The sequence below is a fragment of the Bos indicus genome, chromosome 7, assembly GCF_029378745.1.
Source record: "Bos indicus isolate NIAB-ARS_2022 breed Sahiwal x Tharparkar chromosome 7, NIAB-ARS_B.indTharparkar_mat_pri_1.0, whole genome shotgun sequence".
NCBI classification, from domain to species: domain Eukaryota; kingdom Metazoa; phylum Chordata; class Mammalia; order Artiodactyla; family Bovidae; genus Bos; species Bos indicus.
Window position 1 is genome coordinate 52,865,339 of NC_091766.1, and position 21,549 is coordinate 52,886,887.

At 38.5% G+C, this 21,549-nt stretch overlaps 1 protein-coding gene across 1 annotated transcript in view; it reads left to right on the plus strand.

The window, feature by feature from the left end:
* The window catches only part of NDFIP1 (Nedd4 family interacting protein 1), a 51,052-nt gene that overhangs the window by 23,743 nt on the left and 5,760 nt on the right, over nucleotides 1-21,549 (plus strand). Inside the window, exons 2-7 of the mRNA XM_070792119.1 lie at nucleotides 3,771-3,858; nucleotides 9,726-9,856; nucleotides 13,628-13,715; nucleotides 14,661-14,785; nucleotides 16,992-17,058; nucleotides 20,177-20,282. Coding sequence (XP_070648220.1) covers nucleotides 3,771-3,858; nucleotides 9,726-9,856; nucleotides 13,628-13,715; nucleotides 14,661-14,785; nucleotides 16,992-17,058; nucleotides 20,177-20,280 — 603 coding nt within the window. The 3' untranslated portion in view covers nucleotides 20,281-20,282. The remainder of the gene's footprint in view (nucleotides 1-3,770; nucleotides 3,859-9,725; nucleotides 9,857-13,627; nucleotides 13,716-14,660; nucleotides 14,786-16,991; nucleotides 17,059-20,176; nucleotides 20,283-21,549) is intronic.

Here is a 21,549-nt window from a genome sequence, read left to right on the forward strand (position 1 = left end):
TCTTAGAGAGCCCTGGGAGAGCCTGAGGATCCCCGAGCCCCAGGGATATGTTAGGGAGGACTGCATAGGAAAGGTTTCCAAGGATGGAAAAGAAGAACCTTAAGAATACGTTATGAAACCATGTAACCAGTCTCACAGCCTTAAGAGCTCTGCTGCTGCTGCTACTGCTGCTGCTAAGTCGCTTCAGTCGTGTCCGACTCTGTGCGACCCCATAGACGGCAGCCCACCAGGCTCCCCCATCCCTGGGCTCTAGTGCAGTATTTTCCAGTCCCCCCACAATCCCTGTTAGTGAGTGTCTGGCTTGTTTGGCTGGCAGAACCAAATTAATGGCAGTAGATACCCCCAAAGTGTAAAAAGATGTACACCTAGGGATTCTGTTGTATAGCATGTTTTTATTCACACTCTGGTGGTCACTGAATACTTCTTGAAGGTGATTGCCTCTTTCTCTCCAACATTGTAGTGTTTTATTTTAAACACCTTTCTTGATGGAGCCTAAATTTATCACCAGCATTATAGAAAGGAAGTCAGAGTTGCAAACCCTACAGTGAGGTCCTGAGATCTTCCTAATACGGCAAGCCTCCTTAATCGTAGTAGGTGTCTTTTTGTTGGTTGTTTTTTCAGCTAGAAATAATATTAGTATGATTGGTTACTAATAATTACTTACTATTTATTAATTAATGATTCAAAAGTGTTGAATTTTAATGGAGTAAAAAATTTTACCTGGAAATGTTTTCTTTTTTCCTCATTAAAGAGAAAATGGGGGTTTCTGACTCATTTGGAATTTCTTTGCTCTGTTATCTGTTACCCTGGTGTGGGATGATCAAATTTCACATTTCCAGGTTGCTAGGAGACAAGCAACGTAGCTTGCAGATACAGGTGTTAAAACTCCTTATTTCTTAGAATTCTGTATTTCTTAGAATTGTCATGCTTTCTTTCTAAAATCTTAATTATGCAGAGGTAACGGGATTATTTGACCAACCTCAAGAAATAGAAAAAAAATCAAATAAAAAATGAGAAGCTAGGTTTAAATAAAGAACATGACTGGCTATAGTAAATTAAGACGACATTCGTAAAACTCTTATTTGCCTTTGCTTTTGCTGCTGACTTTTGCTGCTTTTTGCAGCTTTGTTTTTGCTGGGGTTTTTTGCACTTTCTGCAGTGCACAAGAGTGGTAGGTTGGGAGTAAACTGAGAATGCTTCGTCTGGAGGTATGCAGGCGTTAAAACTGTTCCAAGTGAACCTGGCCCCAGGAACTCTATTTGAATAATTTACTGATTTGGTCTCCCAGAAACATTTGGATTTACTGTAGCTATTTTGCCCAGAAGCCCTTCTTCTGAAGGGCTTCCCAGGTGGCTCAGTGGTAAAGAATCTCCCTGTCAATGCAGGAGATGCGGGTTTGATCCCTGGATTGGGAAGATCCCCTGGAGAAGGAAATGGCAACACACTCCAGTATTCTTGCCTATAGAATCCCATGGACAGAGGAGCCTGGCAATCTACAGTCCATAGGGTTACAGAAAGTCACATAGATTGAGCATACATGCATGCACCACTTCTGAAAAGAAAATTCATCTTACATTACAATGCAATTATTTTGGGAATGCCTTAAGTTTAATGTTAGATAGCTAGTGTTAAAAAAAAAAAATGTGCCCAAATGGTAGATGTTGATGAAAATTTGGCAGAATTCACTTGAAATTGAATGCTTTGCAATATTACCCTCCCAGGTAACGCTAGTGGTAAAGAACCTGTCTGCCAACAGAGGAGACTCAGGTTTGATCCCTGAGTCAGGAAAATCCCCTGGAGGAGAAAATGACAACCCACTCCAGTATTCTTGCTTGAGAAATCATGTGGACTAAGGAACATGGTGGGCGACAGTCCGTGGGGTCACAAAGAGTCAGACATGACTGAAGCAACTTAAAACGCACACATGCTTTGCAGTATTAATCAGAAAGGTTTTGTTTGCTTCTAATTTTGAACAGCGTGGGAATTGGAGACTGAGATCTTTCAGATTTAATATCTGCTTCATGTGAGGACAGGTCAGCCTTTCTCTTCTTAGGTTTCAATTCAAGATAGAGTTCTTTGCAGCAGTTGGTTTAGAAGGATTTGTATTTTATCATTGGCTCAGTTGGCTCTATATGTCTTTTTTTTTAATTTAAAAGATATGGGCCATTTTAAAAATAATTTTATTTATTATTTTCTTTTTGGCTGCACTTGGTCTTTGTTGCTGCATGCTGGCTTTATTTGCAGCTTGTGGGGGCTTCTTCTTGTGGTTTCTCCTGCTACAGAACACAGGCTTTAGGAGTGCAGGCTTCAGTCGTTGTGGCACACGGTCTCAGTTGTCTGCTGCATGTGGAATCTTCCCAGTCTAGGGATTGAACTCGTGTTCCCTGAATTGGCAGGCGGATTCCTATCCACTGTACCACCAGGCAAGTCCAGCTTTATATAGCTTGATGGTATACATCTGGTACCCAGACCCCCAGGTCAGTTACACTGATAAATACTATGTTAGTACTTTATAGATTGACTCCCGTTCTCTACCAGTTAATCTTTTTTTTTTTATGTTTTTAATTTTTTCTTTAAAATTCTTTTATAAAATATAGACACAGAAAACTGAATAAATCGCATATATTTACGTAGCATTTACTAAACATGAATGGAGTTGACATCCACAAAACCAACACCCAGATCAGGAAACAGTACTTCCATCACCTCTGAAGCATATTCTCATCTGCCCACCAGTAGACTGACTCTTAGCCAGTTCATCTTTTAAATGAGCTGTATTCTGTTGTCACAGTGGAAAATTAAATCACTCGTCTTTGTTTATGAAGATGAGTTGGGTAGATTGGTAGTGGCAGAAAGACACTTTCAGTGTCAGCTATGTAAAGTAACTGGAGCTATAGATTTGGCCAGTGAGAAAGTTACTGATACAGAAGAGGAAGATGTATTGACAGAGATTGTATGTAGAATTTTATGTTTTTGAAAATATCTCAATTATTTAAGATACAATCTGTGCAAACTGAGTAAACCTTGGTTTTACTGTGATTTGTCTTTGTCTTAACAGATTTTTATTATTCTAACTGGAAAAATTATACAAGTGATAGATGTTCATTACAAAACATTAGAACATATGTATACACAAGGAAAAAAAATCTCCTCTGATGCATCTCCTGAGATAAACAATGTAAACTGTAGATGTCTATTCATAGACCTGCTTTCCATCACGTAACTGTCTTTCAAAACCAACTTATGTGATTCATATGGTTTGATAGGAGAAGGCAATGGCAACCCACTCCAGCACTCTTGCCTGGAGAATCCCAGGGACGGGGGAGCCTGGTGGGCTGCCGTCTATGGGGTCACACAGAGTCGGATACGACTGAGTGCCATAGCAGCAGCAGCAGCATGATTTGATAAATTTAACTTTTTAATGTAACAGTACAACACAAATCTTTCTGTTCAAGTCATCGAATTTTCTTCATTTTCATTTTTGTGGTTACTTAGTAATCCTTTGTGAGGTGAACTGTAATTTATTTAACAAGTCCCCTGTGATTGGTATTTAGGTTGTTCCTGAATAGCATTTATTTGCTACCTTATTTGCCTCTTTCTGATTATTTCCTTAGGATAAATCCTGGGAGTAGACTACTTCGTAAAGGATCTGCACATTTTAACACTTTTGAAACCCACTGCCAAATAGCTTTCCAGAAAAGCTATTCCAGTTTTCAGGTTTTTCTCTAATTGCCCTTATGCTTGCATTAAAATGTGAAATTTTTATTTAGTTGCAGAATGAAGAAGAGCCTGGAGAACCTGAACAGGCTGCAGGGGATGCTCCTCCACCTTACAGCAGCATCTCTGCAGAGAGTGCAGGTAGGTAACAGGGTGAGATGACTGCTGAGCTCTTGAAATGCATTAGCCAGAGACTTTTGGCTACTAAGTATTTGTTGGTGTTGGTATTTGCTTCAGCTTTCTGTAAGAAGTCTTTAACATTATTTGTAGTGTGTAGCCTGAGGTGAAAAAAACTCATGTTACTGTTCTGAAAAACAGATAAAGGCCCCATTCCAATGTGACTTTTATGGAACTTAATTTCATTTCAACACTCTTAATATAAGGATAGAATTCAGAAACCAAGTGATCACGTTTTTTTCTCTTGTTCTTTTTATAGTTTTCTTGTTAGTTGTTCTGCTCTTTGATTCTAGTACCTATGACCTGGAATATAATATGTTCGATTTCTTTTATAATAAATAAAAGGCTGATAAATCCTTAATTAAAAAAAGCTAGAAGTCTCCCATTTTCTTCCTCATAGTTCAGACCCTCCTTAATTAATTTTTTTCTTTCCATCCTATGCCAGATTATCTTTATAATTTTCACACACATGTTTAGAAGAGATGGGGGAGAAGAAAGAAAATTGTGATAGTTTAGGACTTTTGGTAATTAGATCTTTGTGATACCAGTTCTGCTTTAATTGCTGAAAACTGAGCAGTTTTGATGGAACCTCTTCCATATTCTCTGAAACAGAACTGTGACAGAGTGGCAAGTACGTGACTGATGGTTAGAAATAGAGTGGTGCACACATGTTGGTAGGGGGAAAAAGTCAAAAATCACTGTTCTGTATATTCAGTTTACCTGTTTTAATTTGTGGTATGTAAATTGTGGTAAACAAATACTGGATTTTTGTTTTGAATGTACTAAATTAGAAAACATTGTCATTAAACTTTTCATGGAAACTTAAAATTTTATGTGAGGTGTCTATATCGATGGATCCCATTTTTAAAAAATCCTTTGAAATAGGGAAATATAAATATTCTTGATTTCCCTCAACTTAAGATAGTAAGGAGAGTTCCCTGGTGGCCTATTGGTTAGGATTCCAGGCTTTCACTGCCATGGCCTGGGTTCAGTCCCTAATTGAAGAACTGAGGTCCTGCAAACTGTGTGGTGTGGCCAAAACAAGCTTTCCTTAAAGTGGTAGGTATCAGTTTTGTTCACATATTCAGAATTACTGTGGCTATGGGCAATTCAGACTGTACCTATCAACTTGTAATATGATTTTTAGTGTGATTTAATTAAAAGTAAAAAAATTTTAAGGAAATTATATATGCATGTATATGTGTGCATCTGTTAAAGTAGTTATTTTGACATAGAGAAAAATAAGTTTCTTGAATTGAATTAGGTGGCAGCTTTAGTTTCAATAATACATTTTCCTTATTTTATTCTAAAAGCTTTGATATTTTATTTTTCTCATTTAGGTAGGTCTGCATGCCATCTGGAGTTGTTTTTTTCTGTATAGTATGAGGTAGTGGTCAGGATTGTTTTCCCTTACAGATATCCATTTGGTCCCACACCACTTATTGAAAAGACCATTTTTCCTCCACTGTACTGCAGTGGCACCTTTGTCATGAATCAGGTGACCATATATGTGTATGAGTATCTGTTTTCTGGACTCAGTACTTTCTTTGGTCTGTTTGTGCCTATACTCCAGTCTTAATTCCAGAGCTTTATAATCTTGATATCTGGTAATTAGGTCCTTTAATCTTTTTGTTGTTCAAGATTGCTTTGGTACTTCTTGGCTTTCATTTACAGTTTAGAATCAGCTTGCCAGTTTCCATAAAATGGGAAGAAATAAACAAAAACTCTGCTGGAAGTTTAGTTGGGATTGCACTGAATCTGTTTATTAATTTGAAGATAATTAGCATCTTTATCCGGAGAAGGCAATGGCACCCCACTCCAGTACTCTTGCCTGGAAAATCCCACGGACGGAGGAGCCTGGTAGGCTGCAGTCCATGGGGTCGCTAAGAGTCGGACACGACTGAGCGACTTCACTTTCACTTTTCACTTCATGCATTGGAGAAGGAAATGGCAACACTCCAGTGTTCTTGCCTGGAGAATCCCAGGGACGGTGGAACCTGGCGGGCTGCCGTCTATGGGGTCACACAGAGTCGGACACGACTGAAGCGACTTAGCAGCAGCAGCAGCATCTTTATCATATTATGTCTTCCAGTCTGTGTTAAATCCCTCCCATTTATTAAGATTTTCTTTAATTTCTCTGAATAATATTTTGTGAGTTTCAATATAGAGACCTTGCATCTTGTTTCTTACATATTTTTTTCTTGCATCTTTTTAATTAGATTTATTCATAGGTATTTGGTTTGTTTTGGTGCTGTTGTAAACGGTCCATGTATAATTTTATTTTCTGTTTGTTACTGATATATGAAAATATAATTGATGGTTTATATTAACTGTGTGTTCAGAGACTTTCCTAAATTCATATATTAATTCTAATCATTTGTTTGTAGATACTCTTGGATTTTCTACATATGTAATTATGTCTTCCATGATTAAGGATAGACTTAAGACTTATTCTTTTCCAATCCTTTTGTCTTGTATTCTCTTTTCTTGCCATACTGCATCAACTAGTATTCAGTTCAGTTCAGTTCAGTTACTCAGTTGTGTCCGACTCTTTGTGACCCCATGAATCACAGCACGCCAGGCCTCCCTGTCCATCACCAACTCCCGGAGTTCACTCAAACGCACGTCCATCGAGTCGGTGATACCATCCAGCCATCTCATCCTCTGTCGTCCCCTTTTCCTCCTGCCCCCAATCCCTCCCAGCATTAGAGTCTTTTTTCAATGAGTCAACTCTTCGCATGAGGTGGCCAAAGTACTGGAGTTTCAGCTTTAGCGTCATTCCTTCCAAACAACATCCAGGGCTGATTTCCTTTAGAATGGACTGTGGATCTCCTTGCAGTCCAGGGGACTCTCAAGAGTCTTCTCCAACACCACAGTTCAAAAGCATCAATTCTTCGGTTGGTGCAAACGTAGTTGCAATTTCAGACCGTGAATTTTAAATCATTATAACTAGGCTCAAGCACATCTTTATTAATCAAAATAGGAACCATTACAATCAACACATTTTTGCCAAGAGAAGTTTGTTTATTCCTGTAGCATAAAAATCCTTGCCTTGGTATTCGGTGAAATCTTGGAAACCATTTTCTGCCTCCTACTGATTGTGGAAGCATTTTCCCTGCAAAAAATTGTCACGATGCTTGAAGAAGTCATAGTCGCTTGGCAAGAGGTCAGGTGAATATGGCGGATGAGGCAAAGCTTCGTAGCCCAGCTCATTCAGCTTTTGAAGTGTTGGTTTTGTGATGTGCAGTTGGGCATTCCTGTGAAGGATTGAGCCCTTTCTGTTGGCCAGTGCTGGCTGCAGCCCTTGCAGTTTTCGGTGCATCTCATCCATTTGCTGAGCATACTTCTCCAGATGTATTGGTTTTGCCGAAATTCAGAAAGCTGTATTGGTTTGGACAGGCAGCAGACACCAAACGGTAACCATGAGCTTTTTTTGGTGCAGTTTTGGCTTTCGGAAGTGCTTTGGAGCTTATTCTTGGTCCAGCCACTGAGGTGGTCATTGCTGGTTGTCATATAAAATCTACTTTTCATGGCACATCACAATCTTATTGAGAAATGATTTGTTGTTGTGTACAGTAAGAGAAGACGACACTTCAAAATGACAATTTTTGATTTGCGGTCCACTCATGAGGCACTCACTCACCGAGTTTTCTCACCTTTCTAATTTGCTTCAAATGCTGAACAACTGTAGAATGGTGGATGTTGAGTTCTTGTGCAACTTCTCGTGTAGTTTTAAGAGGATCAGCTTTGATGATCCTCTCAGTTGGTCATTGCCAACTTCCGACGGCCATCCACTGCTCTCATCTTCTAGGCTCTCATCTCCTTTGCAAAACTTCTTGAACCACCACCATATTGTATGTTCATTAGCAGTTCCTGGGCTGAATGCACTGTTGATATCATGAGTTGTCTCTGCTGCTTTACGACTTGAGTAAGAAAATCGCTCGAATTTGCTTTTTGTCTAAAATCATTTCCATAGTCTAAAATGAATATAAAATACACAGCAAGTAATAAATCATTAGCAAAAAAACAAAGCGAGAAATGCACAGTAAAATGATGTATAACATGACTACATTTATTTAAGAATGTATTCCAGTATCAAGGGCTTTCCTTGTGACTCAGCTGGTAAAGAATCCGCCTGCATTGCGGGAGAGCTGGGTTCAGTCCCTGGGTTGGGAATGTCTCCTGGAGAAGGGAAGGGCTACCCACTCTAGTATTCTGGCCTGGAGAATTCCATGGACTATATATAGTCCATGGGTTTGCAAAGAATTGGACACGGCTGAACGACTTTCACTTTCCAGTATCAAACAGCAAAGTCCAACCATGGAAAACTGCAATTACTTTTGCACCAACCTGATAGTACTTCTAAGATAATGTTTGAATTGAAGTGGTAATAGTGGGCCATTTTTGTCTGATTTTCTAATCTTAGGGGAGAAAGCTTTTAATAACTTACCATTAATTATGATACTTACTCTCGATTTTTCTTAGAGATTTGTGAAAAGATTAAGGAATCAGTTTTAGGTTTTATTTTATCAATTAAGATAAAGAAAGGATTTTATCAATCCTTTCTTCTGCCCATGTGAAGACAATAAATTTTTCTCCTTATTTTTGGTTAATGAGGTGAATTCTATTGATTGATAATTTCAGTAATATACTACAGTAAAATTGGAAGTTAATTATAGTTAAGCAAGGTGGAGAAAAAATGTTAATCTTGAAGCATAGAAATTTTTTCAAAATTCTTAAGTTTTAAAAAAATTGTGTAGAAAATTTAATCCATTTGTAAATAGATCTGTTCTAATAATACATATTGAATCTATTATAATAGAAGTCAGTGAGAATAAAGATGTAAATTTAAAAAGAGGTGAGGCAAGATTTCACTCAGTAACGATTCTCTAACTGAACCTGTGATTACCTTAGGCATGTCATAGGAAACAATCCATGGTAAAAATAGTGTGAAAGAATCAAAGTGCAAAAATCTATGAAATACTAATTTTAACCTTGTTTTCAAGTTTATTTTGATGTTTATAAGTGGGAGAAAACCATGGTACAGATTTCCAAACACACAGGTGAATTATTTTTAGCTTAAACTTTACCTTATGCTATTATTAATATTGTATGTTTTTGTGAACACACCACATATGTGCTGAGTTGCTTCAGTCATATCCAACTCTTTGGGACCCCATGGACTGTGGCCCAACAGGCTCCTCTGTCCATGGGATTCTCTAGGCAAGAATACTGGAGTGGGTTGCTGTGCCCTCCTACAGGGGATCTTCCCCACCCAGGGATCAAACCCATGTCTCTTATGTCTCCTGTATTAGCAGGCAAGTTCTTTTACCACTAATGCCACCTGAGAAGCCACCACATAATGAGCCAGAAAAAGTGTTCAAAAGCACTTGGCAGGGAAAGTAAAGTGAATCTGGAATTTAAATAATTGAAAAGCCAATAAGTTTAAAAATTATTCCCAATCCCATGTTCATCTTTAAGCATCTTTTGATTCAGTTATTCTATATATGATGTTTGAGGAGGGCTTCTCTGGTGGCTCAGTGGTAAAGAACCCACCTACCAATTCTGAAGGTATGGGTTTGATCCCTGGGTCAGGAAGATCCCCTGGAGAAGGAAATGGCAACCCACTCCAGTATTCTTGCCTGGGAAATCCCATGGACAGAGGAGCCTAGTGGGCTACAGTCCATGGGGTCGCAGGGTCGGACTTAGCGACTAAAAGAACAGCAAAATTTTAGAGGAATGGTTGGTTTTTGTTTGCCAGAGTTAGCAGAAATCCTTTTTCCTCATTTCAGCTAATCACTGGGTAATTGCGACTTCTTTTTATTTTGCAGCATATTTTGACTACAAAGACGAGTCTGGGTTTCCAAAGCCCCCATCTTACAATGTGGCTACCACACTGCCCAGTTATGATGAAGCTGAGAGAACCAAAGCTGAAGCCACTATCCCTTTGGTTCCTGGAAGAGTAAGTCCAATTTAGACCTTGTTATTTGGTACTAGTTTATGGGAATTAAGTTCTTTGCGTTATCAACTTTGTGATATTACTTAGATTAAATTGATTAGTAAAAGTACAACTAATCTTTAAAATCAGATACGTTTTTCTTTTGGGATAATAGACTCTTATCTTTTCCTGAAGATGATGGAGGTAAACAGTATAAAAGAGCAGAAAAATCACTAGTCAAACCAGCTCATTTCCCCTGTATCTCTACTACTACCTTCACTTTCTCAAGTCTCCTTTCATGGCTGAAACATCTTGGAGCAGAGCTGATATAGGAATATACCAATTTTGCCTTGATTCTGCACACTTAATATTTTGGTGTTAAGTAGATAGCTGCTTAGGAATTTGTGGAGAGAATAAATAAGTGCAGCTTCATAATATTAAACTCAGAGGGGCTCTAACAATCATCTGGTTGAACCCTGTGCCACCAGCAATCCAGATGATGCCATCTGTGGAGGCATAATGAATTCAGATTCTGTCTGGCCTGATGTTACTTCTTGGGAGTGGGGGTGGGATGTCATGAAAACCAGTGGAGAATTTTGGGCACTCATGATTCATAATGTCAGACCTATAAGTGATACAATTGTGGTATCACACGTATTCATTCAGGTTGAAGCTGGTACAAGTGGGACCTTGGGCCTGATACTGAGAGAAAGGAGAGTGGCATCCAGTCCCTGGAAATGGGGCAGTCAGGGCTCCAGACCCTAGGCCTGGCAGGAAGCTAGAGTAAAATATAAGAATAAGAATATAAGTTCAGTCTGGGCAGTGCAGTGACACAAGGCCCAGAAGTTCAGGCCTTAGGATGGTAGACTGTTTGCAGGTCACATCTTCCATGAGGGGTAACACTCCTAAAACCACTGATTGGCAGAAGTTACAGTTGATGAGCGTAGTCTACGCTGATTCTGCATGGTGACATGCATTCACTTCTTACAGGCGCAAGGAAGAAGAACTCTCATGGAGCTCATTGTCTAAAGAGAAAACAGTGTTTATATAGTTAACATGTATTGGAAGCAAACAACATGGTTGACACTGTGTTTCGTGCTTATATATATAGTATATATTATTTTCAGTCCTCACAGTAACCTTGCAAGGTAGAGATTATATTATCTCCATTTTACAGATGCAAAAATTGAGACCCAGAGAGATTAAAAATTGCCCAAAGTCATATAGCTAATAAGTAGCATAGGTTAGTCAAGCCCAGACATTTTAGACTCCAAAGTCCTTGTATCTACTCTCTAGATCTCTTGAATTATGATAACTGTCCCATAGAAATAGACCAGGAGATTAGTGCGGCTTAATCACAGAACTCTGTTTTATTTGACAAATATACACATTTAAGAACTTCTTAAGGGGTTTTGTTATTCAACAAATACGTATGGAACACTTTTATATATAATTTGCTATGTATTTTGCAGTGGATAGATAGAAGGCTTTGTATAAGGCAATGCTCCTGCCATACAAGAGCTTAAAGTCCAGCTGGGGAACAGGCCCACAAAGACCTATTATCTAAGGGGCAGCACAAGAGCAGTGAGCATTAAGAATTGTGACTTTAACCTTGTGATCATGGGGAAGATGGGATTTGAAGTGGGCCCTGAGTTTTGATGGAGAAGAACATTCCAGAGGGGAAAGCTCGGAAAGCAGATGTGATTCAGCCAAGTACAGGGCAGTTTCTGTGGTTGTAGTGATTGGTGTTGCTTCAGCAAAGAGTTTGGCCAGAACTGTAGGTCATAGAATCTTCTGAATGCTAGGCTGAGACATTTAGACTTACATGTAGGTCACACTGAATTCTTCAAAGTTTTTAAGTGTGGGTATGATAAGACAAGTATGGTGTTTTAGAAACATTAACCTGGTGACAATTTTAGGAGGAATTTTGGGACTAGAGATACCAAGATAGAAAGAATGGTTAGAAAACATTTATAGTATTACTAGGCATTACTTCCATGTATTTTGGTAGTTTATTTTGAATAGTTATGCACAAAACACTTTCTCTTTTTGTATTTTATTTATCTTTATTTTTGGCTGTGCTTGGTCCTCGTTGCTGTGCCGGCTTGTCTCTAGTTGTGAGTGGGGGCTGCTCTCTATAGCAGTGCACAGGCTTCTCATTGCAGTGGCTTCTCTTGTTGCAGAGCATGGGCTCTAGAACACATGGGCTTCGGTAGTTGTGGCTCATGAGCTCAGTAGTTGCAGCACCTGGGCTCTGGAGCATAGACTCAATAGTTTGGGCTCATGGGCTTAGTTGCTCTGCAGCATGTGGGATCTTCCCAGATCAGGACCAGAACCCATGTCCCCTGGATTGGCAGGCAGATTCTTTACCACTGAGCCACCAGGGACGCCCACAAAACAGTTACTTTCTATTTTGGCAAAGCCTGTTCTTCCTGCTATTATGAATTCAGAATACTAAGTATTTCTTATTTTTAAAAATATGAAAGAACCCATTCTTGTATAAATTTCAAACATTAGAGGAAAGATAGTAAATTAGATGAAGCTGCTACTTCCCCTTCTTCTTTGGTTCCCCTCTTCAGGGGAATGAGTTAACAGCTTATTAGGAATGTCCCAGTCCCTTTTCTGTGTAGGGCAAGTTTTGGTTCTCCTTAAAGTTTTCTTTATTTGTTTGTTTATTTTTCATTTGAGGAACCCTCATTGGACTGTGTACAAGTCTACCACTTTAAGTGTGTATTCATTTTTTTTTTTTCAATATTTCAGCACATACCTACAATTAGTTGAAAAGGTAGGGGACTTTCCTGGTGGTCCAGTGGCTAAAAATCCACGTCCCAGTGCAGAGTACACAGGTTCAACCCCTGGTCTGGGAAGATCCCATATCGTGCAGGCAAACTAAGACAGTTGTTGAAGCCCACGCACACTGAAGTTCGTGCTCAAGAGAAGAAACGAGAAGCCACTGCAGTGAGAAACACATGCATCTCAATGAACAGTAGCCCTCGCTCCCCACAACTAGAGAAAAGCACGTGTATAACATCGAAGGCCAAGCACAGCCATAAATAAATAAATTTTAAAAATTAAAAAGAAAAGAAAAAGGTAGGCTACATATGTTGGTGTCAGTGTTGGTCAAGATCATGTTCCTTCTAGACTTGCAACACTATGTTTTCTGGTTAGGATGGAAAGGATTCTCTCTGCCAGTAAGATTGGAAGTGAGGTTGTTTCAGACCTGTATACTGGTATAAATAGTTCTGGAGTTGAGCATGGGCAACACTGTTAGACTCTTCATATGTGATCACAGTATCTTCTTCCATCTGCCCCCACCAAGTCAGTTTCATAAAACTCTTGAGCTAATCAATGGTATTTTCTCAATAGGTCCAGGATTACTAATATTCTGGGCTAAACAGGCCCTGGATTACTGATATTCTAGCATTAAAGCCAAATGTGTAAGAGAATTTTCTTTTTCTTTATACGTATATTTCTTTATGTTTTTATATATATGTGTGTGTGTATGAATAAGGAAGAGTGAATAGTTCTTTGTGAACTTTATAATTTTTGAAATATATTGTTAAAGAACTTGGGTTAGAAAGTGAAAAATTCCTTTCATTTCAGAAAAAAATTTTATATTAGAAGACCAATGAAAAATTTAACATATACTAAAGCTTAATGCTCTTAGTTTTAAATTGAGCCAAAGCAGTACGTTTTACCCTTGGAAGTCACTTTTGTCCCTTTCTCAATTTTTTTTGATGTCTTTCCTTTGCCTTGAAATAATTTATTGTGAACTTACCTTTTCTTTTCATTTAGGATGAGGAGTTTGCAGGTCGGGAGGAGTTTGATGATCCTGACCAGATGAGGATAGGAAACGATGGGATTTTCATGTTAACTTTCTTCAGTAAGTATATACACACAGCAGAGCCCCTTCCCGCAAACCAGAGTGCTTTAGATTCTGAGTGAATATGACTGAATTAAAAGAACTAATTAAGATAATATTTTAATAATTATATGTATTTGATGCCTTTTACTGACACATTCAAAGCACAGTACACTTTCATCTTTCCTGTCTCTGTCTTCAATTTCTGTGAATATCTATGGAAAATATACTTAAAGCAGTTATGGGGGATGCTACATTTTTCTTGAGCTGAGCTTCATTTTTCTGATCTTCAGAACCCCTTAAGCATTCCTCCTACTCATTCTTGACCAGTAAAATAGGAATTAAATGCCTTTGTCTGATGAATTCTGTTTTGCATGCTTCTATTTTCTAACACATCAAAGTCAGCCTGATTTTTCCCCCTTGATGTTATTTTGCATTTAACTTTCCATATGCCTGACTTGGGAGTGAGCAACCATTTCAGAAATTCTATTTGCTGTATTAAAAAGATATGAAGGAAATGTAGTGCTTTTAAAGGTAACGAATTATGTAAGCTGTCAAAGTTTACAGAAGCAAGAGGATGAATGACTTGAATCAGAGTATTTAGGGGCATTAATTTAATGTTCAAATAATGTTTAATTACTCAGGTATAACACATACAGTAAAGGGTGCAAGTCATAAGTATGAAGTTTGGTGATATTAAGTTATTTCTTAAAGTGTATAGCAGTAGATGTAATAATAAAACACCTGATATTTAGAGACTGTGCTTTCTTGTTTGCTTTTGGGAGGAAGACAGAGGATGGCCATTTTGGGGAGGTGAGGTAAGAATTGTGGAGGGTGGGCTCAGCTCGTTTATCCTTGAGAAAGCCATTTAAGCAGAAGTAAATCCAGAGTGCACCCTTAGAACTCTTGCTTCTTGGATAACAGGATGTGTCTGACCTGCCTCTTTTCTTCTCTTGGCTTTTACAGTGGCATTCCTCTTTAACTGGATTGGGTTCTTCCTGTCTTTTTGCCTGACCACTTCAGCTGCAGGAAGGTATGGGGCCATTTCAGGATTTGGTCTCTCTCTAATTAAGTGGATCCTGATTGTGAGGGTAAGTTAAGTTGTACACCAGCAGTGATAGTCTCTGGAGAAGAACGAGTGGAATAATTTTGAATATTTGACTTCGGAATTATCTCAACATTTAAAATGATTTTTTGTTTGTCTTTGGTTTCAGAAAATTGAACCTAGATCAGTTGTAGTTGGTTCATGCACACAAGTTTTGTAGTCAAATCTGCAAAATATCGGTGGCCCTAGGATATCTATCCTTGTTCAGCTGCTTTCTCTGTTTTTAATGTTTATAATGTGATACTACATGTATTTGTTCTGAAATTAGTTGTTTTTATAATAAGGGTCTATTAACTTTCTGGTATCTCATCAAAAGCAGACATTTCTCTCATTCATGCTGCTGAAGTTTGAGTCCTTCTTCTCTCTTCCCCTCTATTCTTTTCTCCCTCCTTCCTCCCTCTCAACCTTCCTCTCTTCCAAGATTGGTTGTAAGTAGCATCATTGGTTATGCCAGGATATTTGGAGAGCCAGAACTGTTCAACAAGCCCTACTCCATTAGGGGCCCTTATCTCTAAAGTAAATAAGAGAGAGATCTTAAGTGATGTAGGAGTTACCAGTTAGTTAGAATTGCATGAAGTAATTTAAAGTTGTAAAAGATCTAGTTTCTTAAAGTGTCCTCTGATTTGAGATAAGTTTACTGCCATTGTTAGCTTTATAATATAAAAGCAAGGTGTTTATCATAAACTGGCATTATTAAACTAATGGGTGTTGACTGAGCCATAGAGTTTTTCAAAGTTATTTATTCTATGGCCTTTAACATTTTTAGAATTCCAAGTTCCTTTGAGAATCTGATAAAAATTATGGGCTTTTCTCCTAGACAACTAACATATACTCTCCTAAAACATGGTCTTTAGGTTATGAACTCAAGCCATAAAGAAGTTTTTCATTCCTTCTCTAAATCTTATTAATCAAGAAGTAAAACTATTTGAATGCTCAAACTGTGCTAAGCTCTAGTCTTCAACAGAAAGCAAGATCAAAGTAGTTACCAATCTTTTTATTTTTACTAAATTTTTAAAAGAATTAATCAGCTTTTATCAATTAGGATGGTCTTTGGAGTAACAGAACATGTAGCTCAAAAATGGCTTAGAAAACATTGGGGAAATTTTATTTCCAGTGAAAATAAGTCCTGACATGGAGGTCAGTTAAATGTTTCACTGATATCAAGGACAGCCGACAGGTGGCTCAACCTATTGGTATAGCTGGCCATGGCAGTTTCAGGCATCACGTCAGAAACACAACAGTGCTCAGCAGAAGAAAGGAAACTATTTCCTCTCCCTTTCTTTTTAAGAGCTAAGAAGCTTTCCTCGCAGCTCTTAGTTCCCACTGGCCACAATAGTATCATGTCCTATATAGTCCCTGGCAAAGGAATGGGATTATCATCATGTACATGGTAAAGCTTCCAAGGTCAAGGCATGGCTGAAAGGGCAGGAACAAAATCAGGGATCATTAGAAAGGAGGCCAAATATAGTTGAGTTTGGCACTGTGTAAGCAAAATGAAAGTATCATCAAGACATATTTCTGGGGCTTTCCTGGTGGCTCAGTGGTAAAGAATCCGTGTGCCAATGCAGAAGACACAGGTTTGATCCCTGATCCAGGAAGATCCCACATGCCACAGAGCAACTAAGCCCATGTGCCACAACTAATAAGCGTGTGCTCTAGAGCCAGGGAGACTCAACTACTGAGCCCACAGGCCACCAACTACTGAAGCCTGCGTGCTCTCGAGCCTGTGCTTTGCAACAAGAGAAGCCGCAACAGTGAGAAGCCCGTGTGCTGAAACTGGAGAGCAGCCCCAGCTCTCACAACTAGAGGAAAGCCTGCACAGCAGCGAAGACCCCGCAAGGCCAAAAATAAATAAAATTTCTTTTTAAAAAAGACATATTTCTAAAAGAGGAAAAATATTTTTAAAAAAACAAACAGGTTTGAGCACTTTCAAAACAAGGTGTATGTAAAGCTGAAAGCTACCATATTTCAAGATTGCTTTTCCACGAAAGGAAGTTTATTAGCAAATATTGTAATCATTTCAAATCTGTACTATATAAAATACTTTGACTAAATTTTTAGAAGTTTTTGTAAGACTAAATGAGCAACAGCATTTGTGTACAAGGTAAAATCTTGTGTTTTGTAAACTCTTAAGCTAAAATGTGAAATAATATCTGCAGAGGTTCTCTAAAGTATTTTGCTTTATTTTTCAGTTTTCCACTTACTTCCCTGGATATTTTGATGGTCAGTACTGGCTCTGGTGGGTGTTCCTGGTTCTAGGTAAGTGCTTTTAAAAAAGACAAAGGAGAGAAAAGATTATGTTAAATTTTAGAAGTAAAATTACTTTTAGTAAACCTTCATCTCACTTACTACTATACAGTAATATATTAGTGATAATAAGTATAATTTTAAAAATATGTCAAAGGTTAGGCTGTTATCACCATCAGAGTAACATACATATTTATAGAATGTCTCTTAGTGGTGGTAAATTTTTCCTAACCCATCCATACACACTTGTCACATTTTCCATGTAGCCAGAGGGGTGTACCAATAAGATGACTTTTTATAGTCCTTAGATTTTTTCCCGCCTTGTGAGTTATTGCCTCAAAGGGTTCACAAGCTCAACCCCAAACTGCTTATAGGTATACTGTTACCTACTGAACTACTCATGAGTGTATGTGGCCTATCTTCAGTTGAATATATCAGTAGAAAACAGAAAATATATTGTCTTGCATAACTTCTGGAAGAACCACCATTGGCTGTCCAGAATTCTTTAGTTTGCTCTTGATGAGAATAAGATTTTTTTTTTTTTAAACATACCGGCCATTTCAGGTAGTTGGTCTTAAGATTGTACTTATTAGTGTAACTTTTTTCCAAGACATCTTAAAGAAATGAGCAGTGTGGTGAATACTGTTGGCTTCCTCATTCTTTGTAGAGAAAATTTGTATGATACAATAGCAGACCATCATCATTGCTATCATTCTACAAGAAAATAGAAGGGGCATCTTGTGGCTGTTAAGGGTGGTATAATTGTCTCACTCTGCTTCTGTGGCGTCATTTTCTCCTATCCTAACATTTCTTCTGTCTCAGGTCTTTTTGTTATCTCCTCAGTTTGGATCTTTGGTTCCCAGGGTTGCTAATGGGTCTGGCTAGCACAGTGTAGAGCCCATGACCAAAAGCTGCTTCATATATTCAGGGCCTACCTGCTTTGCCTTGGGTAACAGAGTCATGCACTGATGACTCTAAATTTTACTTAGAGAATACAAGTCATTCATGATGCCATCCCCTACCTCCCCAGTAGCATCATTTTATTCTACTCTTAGTCACAGCATTCCAAGGAAAGAGACATAGTGATTTTTACTTCTTGTCTTGATTACTGAGAAACTTAATAATTTAAAAAAACAACCTACAGGGGAGTCACTTTAGAGAAGTAGTTCCTTGACTTGCTTATTCTCCAGACTGTATCTTTAAGAGAAAGTCTGACTCCTCATCTTCTCCCAAGCCTAAAGTCTAAGCAAATCCTGAATAAGCCAAAGAAGAGCCATTAAGCATAATTTTAGGTTGATTGTTGACAACATAGATAATTTTAAAAAATCTAATAGGCTGATTTCCTTCCTATATTAAAGTTTCATGGGAGATGAGTTTATAGTACTTTGTAATTGATCATTCTTGCTGTCTTACTGCTTAGTGGTAAGCAGAAAATGGTGAGACTTCAGATGTACTTCATACATTTGGATCCAATGTTTGAGTCATTTTTGGAACTCCTTGCAGGGAGAATCTTTTGTTGTTGTTGTTGTTACTGTTTTTGGTTTTTTTTTTAAGGGGGGATGGTTTCCTGCAAAGACCAGGTCTATGAGCTGGTAGCTCATAAGCTACATCTAGCCTGTAGTTGTGACTTGTATGTTCCATAGTTACTTTCAGAAGTTATTTTTTTAGTTGTCATTATAAATGGGCTTCCCTGGTGGCACAAGTGGTAAAAAAAACCTGCCTGTCAATGCAGAAGACATGAGATGTGGGTTCGATCCCTGGTCAGGAAAATCTCCTGGAGGAGGGCATGGCAACCCACTCTAGTATTCTTGCCTAGAAAATCCCATGCACAGAGGAGCCTGATGGGCTGCAGTGCATAGGGTTGCAGAGTTAGGCAAGACTGGAGTGATTTAACACACACACTTAACACACACATCATATAAAAACCAAGAACTTTCACATAAAATATCTGAATTTTTTTACCTTTTTAAAATTGAAATATCTAGCAAAACTGACCTATATTCCCACATGGCACCCATCCTTTGACTGGAGTTAGGTTGTATTGTCGATGATTTTGATGCCAAACAGGGTAGTTTTCACTGTGCTCAGTGCTGATGACTCTTGGTTGCTGCCAGAAATCATTTCTGACTGAGTGCAAAGCATCTTCCACTGCTTGAGTATATTTTAAAATATATCCAAAAGAAAGTTATTGCTCAGAGCCGGTGAGATGGGAGGAGGGTAGGAAATGGGGAGTGGCTACCTAATGGGTACAGATAATTTTAGGGACGATAAAGAATTCTGAAATTGGATTATAGTTTTAACTACTAAAAGCCAGTGAATTGTACACATTAAATGGGTAAGCTTTGTGATATGTAAATTATAGCTCTGTAAAGCCATTTGAAAAAAATGTGTCTTAAGACCAGGGGCCATCTCTGGAGGAGGAGGGCCAGCAGTGTGTGAGCTACCACTGGAGGGAGCTCATCATCTTCCCTGCTGACTCCTAAATTAAGAATAGAGAAATAGAATTTAGAGTTGAGACAGAATTCTTGTAAAGGTAAGGACAGCCTGACATCTAGTGGACAGCATTGTGTACTGTTGACAGAAAAAAAAAGAAGCCATAACAAGAAAGGATGACATTTTTTTATTTGAGAAAAACACTGTTTATAACCTCTCTGTTTTTCGTGTTAATTATCTTGGAATACTTTTTGGGAGCTCAGAAGGTTTTGGCACTCCTGGCTGTCCATTGGTTAGGACTCTGCACTTTCACTGCTTAGGCTTGGTCCCTGGTTGAGGAACTAAGATCCTGGGGTGGGTAGGGAGAGTAGGTTTTGATGATGCTTCTCAGTGAGACTTCCAAAAGTAAATGATGTAAATGTTTGGCCCCATCTTATTTTTTGTTTTCTTTTACACAAATTAGATTATGAATGCGCAAAAGAGACTTTTTTTTGGCTCTTGAGATTGTATGTTCTCATTGAGAAATAGAAAACTTGGTGTAAAATCAAATCCTTTGAAATTTTTAGAGGAAATTATGTTTTGATTGCTTTTCTGATAACAGAAAAATGAAGTATTTGGTATCAGGAGGGATATTTCTGGGGACTGGGCTTAATATGCGAATTATAAACTCATTCTTGACTTTTCTTTTTTAAATTAGGCTTTCTCCTGTTTCTCAGAGGATTTATCAATTATGCAAAAGTTCGGAAGATGCCAGAAAATTTCTCAAATCTCCCCAGGACCAGAGTTCTCTTTATTTATTAAAGGTATTAAAGAAAAAAACTTTATTCCAGTCCCAGTGTAATCATGTGATGCATGGGTAGATTACTGTTCACATTTAGAGTAGAATATTAACAACCTGTGGTAGGGGATATAGAGACAGTAAGGAAGGCATAGTCTTTGCCTTTTAGTTTCTAGTTTAGTAAGGAGTGTTTCTATGAAAAAACTATCTTAAAAGGCAAGTTATAAAAACTACCAGAGGAGACATTATCTCATGTTTGGACAATGCAGAAGAGATTTGACTAGGACTCAGGGTCCTTAATCTTTGAATCATGAATCCTGAAGCCACTGTTTGGGTTGTACTAGTTCCAGAGGTAAGTAGTGAGAAGGAACCTTTCAGGCCTAATCACTAAGCTCTGTTTGGTGGGGCCCCTAAATCCAGAGCTGGGAGAGTCCACAGTACTTGAGGAACTCCTTTTGGCTACTGACAAGCCTACCAAGGCTTCCATCTCCTAAAATCAATGAGGGACTTTCCTGGGCATTTTCTTCAGGTTCACATCCTGATGTTACCATTCTGATGGGAGGGTCAAACCCAAGGAAAGAAAGGAAGGGGAGAAAAGGGCCTTTTCCCTGCCTAGAACAGGAGGACTAAGCCTTGCCAAGGCTGTTTGGTTCCCCCATGGGTTTCCCCAGAGGCTGGCTCCATCTTGCATCACCAGCTGCAAAAAGGAGGAGACAGGGAATCTTGAGAAAGAGTACACCAGAGAGAGGTCTCTAGTAACAAGGTCTGATGGGCCTCCTTGGAACTGATTCTTTGTTCCTTAAGACTGTTGAGGACAGGTAGAGCCAGGCTAGTTGAGACATAGGCAAGGATTTGTGAAGGTTGTAACAGTTGAGATAAACCTTGAGATAAACCTAGAAAGTATAATACGGAAAACGTTGGGTGGGGAAGCCTTTTAGAGTCACCTGAGGCAGTGTTGAAGAGGAAGAGAGGTAGGGAAGTATGCAGCTGGCTCAAAAGAAGCAGTTTGTAACATAAAGGAGTGTTGAGGATTAAGGCTGAAAAGTCAAGCTGAGAGCATTCTCAAATATCTTGAGCACTAAGCTCATTTGCAGTGGAACTCACAGAGCAGCCCTTTAAACCCAGTCACATATTGGCTCAACACAAGGCTGATTCCATGTGAGCCTGTATTTGCTGTTGGGTTATTTCATAGTTTTTGTAAGTAATCATATGCTAAGAGTGGAGTTTTCAATTTTGAAGATTTGTTGTGGTCTTAGGATGCAGAGTAGCATTCTCAGTTTTGAAGATTTCAT